Raw genomic sequence first — 14334 nt, 5'->3', positions numbered from 1 at the left:
TGCCTAAAAAAAACATCATTGCTGCTTATTCTGGGTATTCTTTGGCTCACAACAAACGTAAATAAAGAAAACAGAAAACATGTATAGCCTTACTTCCAATTACAAGATCACGTCTAATAAAGGCTATTTTCAATTAAAACAGAGTAATTTTACCCCAAAAAAAGAGAAAACTTTTCATCACTGGATATTAGTGTCGGTCATTTATAGTATACACATCGCAATTTAGTGGTCAAATATTAAAAGTTTAGCTAGATGCATTTTAGAAAGTGTCAGGATTTTATTTGAGGATAATGACAAATATACAAAGTTTATTTAAATTTCTTTAAAAAAAAAAGTGCAAATAAGTCCAAAAGTTCAATATCAGAAGCGAGTGTGTGACCTCCACACACTTATTTTAAAAAGGATTAGGAATAATTTGTGTAGAGTAAAAGTAAACAACTTAAATTTTACATCGCAACCATATTAATATACAAGTGAAAAATGTTGAAAATCTTTAATTGGTGCTTACACCAATTAAAACCAAGGAAAACTTCCAATTACAAAACAACATAACTGAGAAAGGCTATATTTTCAAATAAAAAAAGCGTTTTAAAAGCGTTTTAATTTTAAAAAGAAATTGCTGGATTTACATTTAACATTTACATCGCAAACTAGTCGTCAAATATTAAACCTTCCGTCTGAACTCGAATGCAAATGCTGCAGTTTTTGGCTGCAATACTTGGAGAAAGTGACAGGATTTCAAAAGAAGTTTATTTTAATTTCTTTACAAAAGTACAAATAAGTCCCAGAGTTCAAAAATAACATATATGATTTAAAACAAGTTCAAGGCGATCGGGCTTTAGGGAACCAAACACATTTAATGACGAGTCACGAGGGGAAACAATTGATATACATTTATAAATGAATTGCTCCAACACATATTAATGGTTTGAGAGTTGACTAAAAGGCTAATAATTATTCATAAATCATAAAAATATAAAAAGGATGAAATATTTAATTTGTTTAACTAAAAAATAAACGTAAACAAATGTGTATTAAAGGGATAGTTCACTTTGAAATTAATTTTTGATATGTTTTATCTTCCCTCAAGGGCATCCGAGATGTAGGTGTCTTTGTTTCCACAGTATTTTCAATTTTGACATTTTTTGGTCAAACCGTTGTGTCAATCAGGTAAAACTATATAAATACTGTTGGTTTTCTCACACAAACCGCTCGTTTCGTGTCTTAGGCCATCAGTGTGTACTTACATGTACGAGTCATTAAATCATGTTTAATTTGGACTTCTCTGTGCTGCTCTTTGGTGGACCCCCTTAGCCTCCAGTGTATGACTGATAGACAACAACGGTTTGACTGAAAAATGTCAAAATACTGTGGAAACAAAGACACCTACATCTTGGATGCCCTCGAGGGAAGATAAAACATATCGAAAATTAATTTCAAAGTGATCTATCCCTTTAATATCTCATTTTTGCTCAAGCGATTGCATAATGAAGACGTCTCGCTGCAGTTTTAGGTCTGCGGCTCCGAAACCTTGAGAAAGAGACAATGACGACGGCAGCACTCATCGATACAAATACAAAGGAAGTTTATTTGAATTTCTTTAAAAAAGTACAAACAAGTCCCTGCGGTTTCAGTATTTGGGATACAGAACCCTTTGCGTCTGCCCGTCGGCTTTGTTCCGGTCGAGCCACTTGGCGCAGGGGAAGATGGTGGTCACCCAGTTGGCGGTGTTGGTGACCTCCACACACTCCAGGAACCAGCCGGGCGACGTGCTGGAGTCGTCGTGCTCCACCCGGACCCGCAGGAGTTCCCCCAGATCCAGCATCTCCAGCAGGAAGCGGTCCGTCCGGCCCCGCTCGAACAGGTTCCTGAACTTCTGCCGGAGCGCGCGCTTCCCCGAGTCCCCGTTGACGCCGTAGAGCGTGATGGAGACGTTGGCGTCGGTGGCGGCTTCCTTCACGTCTCCCGTGATCACGATGATCTCGTATTTAACGGGAACCAGACTGCGGACTTTGCTGGCGAAACTCTCCACGGTTTTGCTGCACTCGAACGTCATGAACTCGTCTCTCTTGGCCGACAGGGGGATCCGTGCGTCACACGTGAAGTAGAACCTTGCCGAGAATAATGCTCAGTCACGCCCAGAGTTGGGAAAACTACAATTCAATTATATGACTCAATTGAAATATTAAATAATTATATATTAGGGCTGGGTATTGACACAAATTTCACAATTCGATTCGATTTCGGTTCACAAGCTTGCAATTCGATTCGATTCGATTCAATATCGATTATTTTGACTATCAGTTGCAATAAATGGCAAATTATCTGAAGGAAATCAAATCTCTGAACTAATGCTGTAAATTATGGGAGTCTAGTTGTAGCCTATAGACTTCATTGGCCTAATATGAAGGTAATAATGCTATACAAACACTTAAATTACACTTTTATTTGTGTTTATAATAAGATTATATGAAATATAAACATTTAAATGGTGGATGTCATAAAAACTTGCCAGATTTATTCAAATATGCATTAAATATTGAAGAATATTAAGATTATAATGCATACTGTATGTAATATGGTGTATATATTTAGTAAAATGCTTCTCTCTAGAGTTATTTTTTCTAGCTGACTAACGAGTTTATGTGGGTTTTCTGAGGTAAATATGACGATGACATTGATTACAAGCTGTTTAACTGACGTCTTTCCACGGTTGAAACGCTGATTGAGTGAATCAATGTGACATGATCCGGATTTGGATAAGTTGTACTCTATCTTTAACACACTTTCAGATGCTCATTCATGTTTATTTGGCGCTGTGACTGGTATTATTAAGCCGGAAGAGAGATCAGCGCTGCTGCTTCTCCAGAGCGATCTCACGCCACAGCGACAAAACGCTATTTATGATTTTGAATTTCTAAAGAAAATGGACGTGATTTGAAAATTGAGACTTTGTTTCATATCAATAGCAACAAAGGACGAAGATTATTGCGATGTTTTGGATGCGCGCAGCCGCGATACAATGATCCATTCATTCAAATGAAACAGGATGACTAATCGATTCTTGAGATTTAAGAATCGATATCGGTTCGTAAAAATGAGAATCGATTAATATCGAGGAATCAATATTCATTACCCAGCCCTAATATATATATATATATATATATATATATATATCTGACCCTGGACCACAAAACCAGTCACAAGTCGCACTGCTATATTTGTGGTAATGGCCAACAATACATTATATGGGACAAAATTATAGATTTATTTAGACATTTACTCGTCTCGCTTGCCCGGAAAACATTCAGCGTTCCTCAAAATGAATAAAAACAGTAAAATGCAATCTCAGAATTTTACACAAAACTATATTAAATTACACAAATATACTTTATGTATTTAATCTCAGTTTATTAAACAAAATATAATAATGTATTTAATTAACCAATGTCTTTGCTGCTGACCTTCAATTATATAATTCAAGCGTACTAATAAGCAAATATCACATTAGATTAGATTTAGAAATAAGAGTGTTGAACTTCCGTCTCCTGTATTATATTGCTCTTTAATCCAGAATATCAGCATCTGAACTGTACAGTGAATCTGCATTTCCTCAGCCTGAGGATTGTTCACTTCAGGTCTGTGTGAGAGGGCCTTTACATTTGCCAAAAATACAACTTTTATGCTTGTTATTAAAAAGCAAACGAGTAAGCCCATGCAGGCCAGGTGAGAGAAAGTAACATAAAGTATTACTCTAAAGTAAAGTAATGCAATTATTGACATTACAGCAGTGAGAGAGAGAGACGGGACTCACTTGTTGCCCAGCTCTTTCTCTGTGATCAGCACCTGCTGCACGTGCCAGAAACACTCGTTCTTCACCTTCTTCTCCTTCGTTAAATGACCCAAGCAAATGCCAACGATCTCGCCCACATTCTTAGAGGAAAACTCGAATGAATCCGTGGCACCACTGGAACAGAGTCAGATTATGAGTCATTAGGAGTCATTTACACTGAGAAATCAATAACGTGACATGGAGATAAAGGCAGATTTTTTATTCTTTTGTGGAAAAAAGTTTCCATAAGATCTTGCAATGCTGACTTTTTAGTTAAAAAAAGTGGGGAAAAAACAAACTAGCTAACTAATAGAGCCCGACCGATAAAGGATTTTGAAGGCAGATACCGATACAAATATTTTGGGGTTTTAAAATCCGATATTCCGATATATCGGCCGATATTTTATTTATTTATTTATTTATTTTAAACTGGACTTGATAGTCACAAATTTTGTCCTGCTTATTTGAGTTAAGAGAACTGATGGGGATGTTCTTTTAATCGTTATTCAAGCGATGTATGTATCGTGACCAACTCAACGAGTGTTGCCGACAGGAACGGTGTAGAGCGCCCTCTGGTGGACAAACTATACAACTCCAACACTCATGACATGGTTCAAGCGTGTTTCGTACGTTTTTATTTTATTTTTGAAATATTCATTTATCGGCCATTATAACTGCAGATACCGATAGTTTGGAAAATGCCTAATATCGGCCGATAATATCAGTCTGCCGATATATCGGTCTGGCTCTACTTACTAATCCAGCTAACTAACTAACTAACTAACTAACTAACTAACTAACTAACTAACTAACTAATCCAAATAACTAACTAACTAACTAACTAACTAACTAACTAACTAACTAACTAACTATTAAACTAACTAACTAATCCAAATAACTAACTAATCCAACTAACTAACTAACTAACTATTAAACTAACAAACTAACTAACTAACTAACTAACTAATCCAACTAACTAACCCAAAAAATATATAAACTATATTTTAAGTAAAATGAATAAATTAACACATTTGACTAACTATTTAAATAACGAACTAGCTAACTAATCCAACTAACTATTAAACTAACTATTCCAACTATTAAACTAACTAACTATTTAAATAACTAACTAATCCAACTAACTAACCCAAAAAATATATAAACTATATTTTAAGTAAAATTAATAAATGAACACATTTGATTAAATTAAATTTAAATAAATAATAAACAATTAAATAAGTAAAAATAAATAAATAAAAATAAGATTAATCCAACTAATTTTTTTTTTAAATAAATACCATTTAATTGAAATAAATAATAAGAAAATCAGTGTAAAATGTCAAACAAATGTAATAAAAATAAGAGTAAACTTACTTAATAAAGGGATTAAAATCAATTAAATATTATTTTAACAAAATAAACAATAGGGCTATATTCATACATTTGATTAAAATGTTTGTTTTTTTGGATAAAAAAAATATTTACATCTTACGTCTGCAACATACAGTGAGTTAAAAACACAATCCCAAACAACAGAAACTAAATAGTTCACACATTCATAATATAAAACTTTCACAGTATTAATTTAGTTTTTTACATAAAAACATAAAGCCATCTGTTAAAATGTTCAATCGTATTTTTTAAAGCCCAGATCAGGTTGTGTAGAGCTCTATAGAAATACAGCTGACTGCTTAAAATGTCTGTGTGTGTAAACGAACCGCAAAAACTTCTTCTTCTTCGAGTTCTCCATCATGAACTCTTTAGATCGACATTTCTTGCCCTCCAGAACGATCCACACGTTCTCCTTCGTCTCGGCGTCGTCAGAACCGGCTGTGGTGATCTCGATCTCGTATTCTGGACAGAGGTCACAGTGCAAACTCAAAAACAAAGAATAAACACAGAATAAGCAGAGGACTTAAAGTACCACTTATTACTCCAAAGGGTAGAGTACACACGCTTTACTTCTTCCTAATCCTTTTTGTACAAGTAAATAGAGTTTTTTTTTAAGTACTGGAAAGTATGGAGTTTTATTTTGTTGTTTACCATTATTATTTTTCTCTCTCATTTAAAAAAAAATTTATTTACATGTTCAAAATAAAGCTATCAATCAATCAATCTGTACTTTGCTTCGGGACAACAGCTTATGTTTCGGGCAATGTCAAGCTTTATGTCAAGCTTTCGGGCAGCTTACGTCTGGTCACTCTATTTGTCCACCTCTGAACACAAGGCTTACAAACATCCGAAACACACACACACACACACACACACACACTCTCTTACTGGTCTTTTCACTGAGATCCAGAATATCATTATTGGCACACGCCAGTTCCCTCATGATCTGACCGTCGTCTTCGCTTCGGGCCAGCCATCGGTCGCAGGGGAAGCGGAAGGTCTCGTCGAGGAGCTCGTCCTTCACGTCGATGAACTCCAGGTGCCACCCGGGCGCCAGGCCCTCGTTATCGTGCCAGACCCGGACCTTCGACAGCTCGCCCAGACTCAGGACATCCGGGAATCGGAAAACGTCCACTTGTTTGCGCTCGAACTTGTTCCTGTTGCTGCTCTCCTTCAGTGCTAGTGTTCCCGTGTCTCCGTTTTCCCCGAACACGATCAGAAACACGTTGGCATCGGTACCAGCGGCTGCACAAACACACAGGAAAACACTTGAGCATTTAGTAGAATAGAGCGGCTCATCTCAGGTTCAGTGGAGAGCACTGGATAGTTCTGCATACATTTATTCATTTTATGGACTCCTTAAATCATTCGGTTTCATTTAGGAAATTTTTGTGATTTTTTTGGAAAGACGCCTACATTTACCTCGAAAAATCTTACAGAAAATACAGTTTTGTGAGAATCATCCTTCAATCTGATGGTTTACTTTGCTGGACTGAGCAGATTATGCCATAATCAACGAGATAAATGGTGTATGCTTAGTGTGCAATCAATTATGAGATTGTTTTTTTATATTTATTTGTATATTTATATATTTTTTTTAGTTTTACAAATTTTATCCTTTTTATTAGTTATTGATTTTTTTATATATATATGAAGAGTTCAGATGCAAAAGCCTCTAAATGCCATTTGAAATTTTCTTCTTTAATGATGATTTTTATCAAGCTTGTATATTTAAATTCAGTAATTTCACTTAAATGGCAATGATAATTACCTATTAATTGTTATTTAAGTGAAATTACTGAACTTAAATATACAAGTTTGATAAAAATCATCATTAAAGAAGAAAATTTCAAATGGCATTTAGAGGCTTTTGCATCTGAACTCTTCATATATATATAAATTATAATATAAATATATATATATTACTATTTATTTTAGTTATTCTTGTATATCAAGATCATCACTAAATGAAAATACGAAATTGCTTTGGCGACTAGATGTAATTATATATATATATATATATATATATATATATATATATATTACAGTTCAGAAGTTCATTAAAACTCCTGAACTTTGAAAAATGGTCAATAAAACACTTCTTCACGGTACATTAGCAGTAATTTCATTCACTTTCTTACTCATTTATCAATTTTATTTATCAATGACACATTAAAATGAATGGAAACACTTTAATATAAGGTTCCATTAGTTAACATAACTTTTTATATTTTTGTTATGTTACTTAACCCTTGCACCATTGAGTGCATTAATGACCAAATATGGCAACATATTAAACATTGCCTAAAATATTATATATTATTATTATTTTCCACTTTTACCAAGTTAAATCTTTTAACCAGCATCAGTCCTCATCATAACTACCAAATATTTAATTAATTTCAGGATTTTAACCCTTTAATTACCCGTTTTGGTGGCGATAGCATCAATTTGTATAAGAGGAAAAAACACAAAAATGTTATTATTGTCAATACACTAAATGCAAAGAGAAAACTTTTGATTTGGATTATCACAGTCTTGAATATGCCAAAGATTAGCAGCAACAATTTTTTTGGTGCATTTTTATTTTTTTGTGCTATGTCAGATTTTTTTAATAACCACACAACTGTAGGCTGTTAGTTCATATCAGCTCAGATCCATTAAATATTATTAACAGAGGCAAGTTACAAGCAACCTTTTATTTTTGATAATGTATTTGTAAATGTTTAATATGGATATTAATTTTAGTATTTTTATTATTATTATTATTATAATTTTAATGTTTTCTGCTTCATATGGAAGTTTGTTTCCACCATGGAATAAAAAATAAAAAGGTAATTGTGTCATTTGAATCCTTTTGTGAGATAAAAAAAAGTTGCAATTGCCTTTTTAATTTTTTTTTTAATTCTGTGAGGGAAACAAGCAGTCATGCAGCATGTAAACTCCACCTACCAGTAAGGTCACTGGTTTTGACCTGAATGATGTACGTGGTTTTCTCCACCATCTCCTCGTCGTCCACCACGGCAGGAAGTTCACACACCTTCGTCCTCTTGGGTCCTTTGGTCTTGGAGAGCCATTCCTCGTACGTGAAGACGTACACCTCCTCCGTGGTCAGGTTTCTCATGATCATCTGGGTCACGTGTAGCGGTGGAGGAAATTATTCTGTTCAGTATCGCGATATTTTGAGCGTGCAATTATATCAATACATAAGTTATACAATGAACTACTTCATTATAAAATGATCCATTTTACTTTCAGGTTTTCTCCGTTGGTTTACTCTGATAATTTACATTTGCGTATTACATCCACAAGGTGGCGCTTGTTGCACTGCTTTTTGTTGTCGTGCATTCAACAGCAGATTCAAATGAAAATGGCTTGATTTAATGTAGACGTAACCAGTGGTGTAGTCTAGTTTTTTGTAGTGAGTATACTGTGATATACCAGCAGCGCCCCCCCCCACCACCCATTTGCAAAAAAATTTTAAAACTTGTGTGATATTCCTTTAATGTTCTGTCTTAATAGATTTGATTATTATTATTTTATAAATTACATTTTACTATGCAATTTCTTTCATTATTCCATCGAGTTACTTTATTTATCTCTATAAACTGTTGTAAATTAAAGACATTTGAGCTTCTGTGTGTTTTAATAAACTATTATTAATATTATTAGGCCTACTTAAAGTACTCTGCTGTGCAGTAGTAACATATTTCTTTTAAACTTTGACAGGTTGCATGAAGCAGGGGCGTCACTAGGTTTAGTTTAGGATCTAATGCTCACTATTAACCGGTTTCATTACATGCAAAAGGCAGGGTTTTATAATCACTGTTGTCCCAAATGTGAGGTAGGTTAGTTAGGGGAGTTCAGGGTTTCCCTGAGAAAATGTTTATTTCTCTGATCTACGTATGTGCATTTTAGGATGTTTTGAAGGCCAAAAAAATTAGATAACAGCTTTAAAACCAGTGGGCACTGGGCAGCTGATTATCATCAGCATAACCCTCTTTTTCTCTTTGTTTTTCTCTTGCCCTGTCTCTTTCCCCTCCTAAAGATGAGCTGTGACTGATGTAGGCTTTTCATTTTTGTCTGTCAGTAAAGAAAGTAAACATGGGGTCAACTGATAGGTGGATTTTCCCTATGAATAATTTTTATCGGACACGTTTTTTCACTGAAAGCTACTAAAGTTAGGTAATTAAGTTTATTAAATACATTCAAAACATATAGGCTACACATTCATTATTGATCTTATGACTAATACAGGGCCGTAGACAGGGCTTTATAATCAAAGAGGTCCTAAATTTGAGGTTGGTGCTTCAATTTTTTTTATTTCTTTGATGTGCATTTCAAGACGTTTGAAGAAAAAAAGAATAAGAAATAGCTTTAAAACCATGTCAGTGGGCAGTAAATTCTCTCCCCCTCCGAAGGCTAAGCTTTTTTAATGTAATAAAGGCTACAATTTTTATTATATTCTCAATATGTACACATTCGTTATTAGTCTTGTGGCTAAAATGATGAAAACGGCTTTGTTAATGTTTCTTGTCCCCTCGCAATGACAGTAAACTATTAAATTGCATGAGTCACGTTACAGGCCTATTTATTTCACTTCTAAATGGCGAAATTACACAAAACTATAGTTTGCCTGATTATTTTTTTGTCATTCGTTTAACATTCATGACCTAAAAAATGTAAAATATGAAATGTTAAGTTTAGCCACTTAACGTTACATCTTTTCTCGCACTTGCAAACTGAAGCGTCGAGTCACTCTGCTGAAATTCGCGCTCAGCAGCGTCTTTGAAATTAAAGCCCGCCTACTTTGATTTGATTTGTCATCTCAAATATTCTGACATTGACGAGCAGTGACAGACCAATGAGCTCAGATGAACACGAACACACAAACACACCCTGCGTCCTCTGTTTTTGACGTGCTCGCGCGCTGAATCTAATAAGATTAGGGAACACGAAATTCTGTCGCCTTACGTTTAGGGGGGCTGATGTCGTAGGAAATTTATTTCACAAAACGATGTTGTTACGAATCCTCACGCTTTTTAAAGTGGGCATACGGAGATCTTTGACATTTTCTAGTGGGTATACGGCGTATACCTGCGTATCACGTAGACTACACCACTGGACGTAACGTAGCCTTGGATGCGAGCGTCTTGAGTTTCATTGGATGCTCGTGTCACAGACTGACCTTGTCAAGGAACCAATCAGGACGACTCCCTGTCCCGTCGATGCGGACTCGAAGCTTCTTCAGGGGCGCGATGTCATCGATCTCCAAGTTAAATGTGTCCTCCTGTCCTCTTTCAAACCTACGAGAAACACACATGACGCGTGTTTAAAAAGACAATTACAAAACAAGTGTTTAGAACGGCAATTAACATTCAGTAATATTGAATATCACATGAGAACAAAACATTTTTCATAATTGATGAACTTTGCAACATTGGACCTGTTATTGAACAGAATTGAATTTGCTTAAGAATTGATGAATTCTGCAACATTTACGTAGTTATTGAAATGAATAGAATGTTTAAAAATTCTATTGAACTGTAACATTGGACCTGTTACTGAACAGAATTGAATTTGCTTAAAAAATAATGAATTTTGCAACATTTACGCTATTTAAATGAATAGAATTTTTCATAATTGATATATTTTGCATAATTGAACCTGCTATTGAACGTAATTGAATTGGTCCTCTTTAAACACACGTAATGTGGGTTTGTCATACTGTAAGTTTAAAAAAGACTTTATAGTTGAATTTGTTTCATAACTGATGAATTTGGCGACATTTATTACACTTATTGATAAGCATTGAATTTTTCATAATTGACTAATTTTGAAATGAATTACATTTTTCATAATTTATTAACTTTGCAGCGTTGAACCTGTTATTAAACAGAATTTTTCACAATTGATCAATTTTACGAAATTGCCCCTGTTATTGAACAGAATTGAATTTGTATCATAATTGATTAATTTTTAAACATTTACACTGTTATTAAACTGAATAGATTTTTTCATAATCGATTAATTTGACAACATTGACAGTGTTTCTGAACTGAATTGAATAAATATTGAGCTGAATTGAATTTTTCATAATTGATTAATTTTGCAACATTTACACTGTGTTATTGAACAGAATTGAATTTTTCATAATTGATGAACTTTGCAACATTGGACCTGTTATTGAACAGAATTGAATTTGCTTAAGAATTGATGAATTGTGCAACATTTACGTAGTTATTGAAATGAATAGAATGTTTAAAAATTGATGAACTGTAACATCGGACCTGTTACTGAACAGAATTAAAATTGGCTTAAAAAATAATGAATTTTGCAACATTTACACTATTTAAATGAACAGAATTTTTCATAATTGATATATTTTGCATAATTGAACCTGCTATTGAACATAATTGAATTGGTCCTCTTTAAACACACGTATTGTGGGTTTGTCGTAAGTTTGAAAAAGACTTAACTGTATAGTTGAATTTGTTTCATAACTGATGAATTTGCCAACATTTATTACACTTATTGATAAGCATTGAATTTTTCATAATTGACTAGTTTTGAAATGAATTGAATTTTTCATAATTGATTAACTTTGCAACATTTACACTGTTATTGAACTGAATTAAATTTTTCATAATTTATTAACTTTGCAGCGTTGAACCTGTTACTAAACAGAATTTTTCATAATAGATAAATTTATTTAAAAGTTATTGAACAGAATTGAATTTGTATCATAATTGATTAATTTTGAAACATTTACACTGTTATTAAACGGAATAGATTTTTTCATAATCGATTAATTTGACAACATTGACAGTGTTTTTGAACTGAATTGAATAAATATTGAGCTGAATTGAATTTTTCATAATTGATTAATTTTGCTACATTTACACTGTGTTATTGAACAGAATTGAATTTTTCATAATTGATGAATTTTGCAACACTGAACCTGTTATTGAACTAAATTGAATTTGTTTCATTGATTAATTTTGCTACATTTACACTATTATTAAACTGAATTGAATTAGTTTCATAATTGATTAATTTTTTTCCCCTGTTAAAGCTGCTTTGAATCAATCTGCATTGTATAAAGTGCTGTAGAAATAACTTGTGGTTTGTGTGTCTTCCTCCAGTGTGTTTCGTGCGCGTGTGAACTAATAATTTGGATGATGGTGAATGGGTACCTGTCCTCATTTTTCATAAGGAGCATCTCCTCCGTACTCCCATTGGCCCCGGACACAGTTATGAAAATGTTGGTGTCTGTTCCTGCGTTTTGAGTGTCACCCGTGACGACAGTCACTTCGTAAACCACCTGAACAACAGCGAGAACATGAGACGTAACAGATCACACACACACACACACTTCAGTCTTTCACCAGAGTGACGACCACATTCTACAAGCGAATCAACTCCCGAAAAATGCAGCAAGTGACCATTCACAAAAATGAAATGCAATGTTTATGGAAGCGATCTGAACAACTAGCTGTTAACTCTTTCCCCGCCAGTGATGGAATTTCCGTGTTTTCACTGTTATACAGTAGGTGGCGCTGTTACGCATCTTCTGAATGAGTGCAGAATATCCGGATCAAAACACATGTGAAGTAAAAGATAAGAGATATGAACATGTAAAATAATCTGATCATCAAATATTAAACAGCACAAATCAAAACTGCGTTACTGAATGCAATGTCGATCTACTCCACCTGTGTTTGATCATCGCTCTGAATCTCGGATTTAAATAAAATTCTCTCCGATTTTGTTCTAAATCTTTTTTTTATGAAACCACACTCAAGTGTTGATAAAAAAGAATGCATGAAGCTAGAATAAAGTTCTTGTTGTTATTTTGTTGTTGTTATATTGCATGTTCAGATATTCATACAACAAAATATTCCATAAAAGTGATTATAAATGCTGCTACTCGATAGCAACTTTTTTTTTTTGAAAGTTCACGCAGGGAAAGAGTTAATGATGTTTTTATTTTTCATGTTAATTTTATTTACATTTTCAGAAATTTCATTATGTGCTTTTAACATGTTATTAGTTTTTAAAAATATTTTTTTTTATTTCCATTTTAGGTCATTTATTTATTAATAGCTTCAACTTAAACTTTTTTTTTTCAGTTTATTGCCAAGGCAACATTTCTAATTGATTAATATTTATATTTTATGTTATTCCAACTTTTATTAAATGAACAGAAATGTTTTAATAGTTTTATTTTTAATTAATGATAATAATTGTGTTGCCAGATCTTGCTACAAAAAAAGCAAAAAGCCCATAATAAGTCAAAATAAATTCAAACGCTCTATATAACTATTTAACTTGATTGTATTATACATGTTTTGGACTTAACACATAACGACAGTGCTTTAGTTAAAATTGTAATTCTTTATAACACGGAACTGCAATATTATATCATGCAATTCTGACTCTATTACATGCAATTGCAATTTTATATATTATATTATAAATAAATAAATAAATATATATATATATATATATATATATATATATAAAGTCAGAATTGTCAGATATAAACTTCCAATTGTGAGATAAAAAGTCGCAGTTATCTAAAATGTTTTATTCTGTGGCAGCTCAAAATTTCAGATTTTTTAGACGCTGTAGAACGAATAATAGCACATGGCAAAAGCAGAGAATGCCGGTACGTTGCTATGGTTACAGCGGTGTCAATCATCCCAATTTCTGGAGCGAGACGGAGCGATCATTTCAACTTCCGTGCATAAATGCGGTCGTCACTCCTGAAACTGTGTTTGCGACTCTTTGTGAACCTTTCGGATGATGCTGATGGTTGTGGCGTCCAGTATGTTGAAGACTCTGGCCGTCAGACCGTCTCCTCTGTCTTTGGCCAGCCAGCACTTGCACACAAAGTTGTACTGAATCCCTTTCGTGGGAACGGCCACCGAGAGCTCATCCACCAGCCAGCAGCTTTCCGGAGTCGCTCCGTTGTGGCCCAGCTGGGAACGGGACAAATCTCTTTCATTCATCTCTTTTTACAAACACGCTCTTCTGCAGATGATGTTTGGGGTTTATTTACACAAAATAATACTTTTTTTAATAAAAGTTTCTTTTGAACTTTATTT

General features: G+C 33.8%; 1 protein-coding gene across 1 annotated transcript in view; it reads right to left on the bottom strand.

The window, feature by feature from the left end:
- Nucleotides 1-1568: 1568 nt before the first annotated feature.
- Nucleotides 1569-14334, bottom strand: part of loxhd1b (lipoxygenase homology PLAT domains 1b) — a 59961-nt gene continuing 47195 nt past the window's right edge. Inside the window, exons 33-40 of the mRNA XM_089119929.1 lie at nt 14023-14208; nt 12421-12548; nt 10413-10530; nt 8177-8354; nt 6113-6469; nt 5551-5686; nt 3815-3967; nt 1569-2111 (exon numbers count right to left, since the gene is read on the bottom strand). Coding sequence (XP_088976055.1) covers nt 1631-2111; nt 3815-3967; nt 5551-5686; nt 6113-6469; nt 8177-8354; nt 10413-10530; nt 12421-12548; nt 14023-14208 — 1737 coding nt within the window. The 3' untranslated portion in view covers nt 1569-1630. The remainder of the gene's footprint in view (nt 2112-3814; nt 3968-5550; nt 5687-6112; nt 6470-8176; nt 8355-10412; nt 10531-12420; nt 12549-14022; nt 14209-14334) is intronic.

Source organism: Pimephales promelas, chromosome 14, assembly GCF_988280905.1.
Source record: "Pimephales promelas chromosome 14, fPimPro1.hap1.1, whole genome shotgun sequence".
In the NCBI taxonomy this organism is placed as follows: domain Eukaryota; kingdom Metazoa; phylum Chordata; class Actinopteri; order Cypriniformes; family Leuciscidae; genus Pimephales; species Pimephales promelas.
Note: the sequence above shows the minus strand (reverse complement) of the source record. Positions and strands in the feature narration are given on the sequence as shown.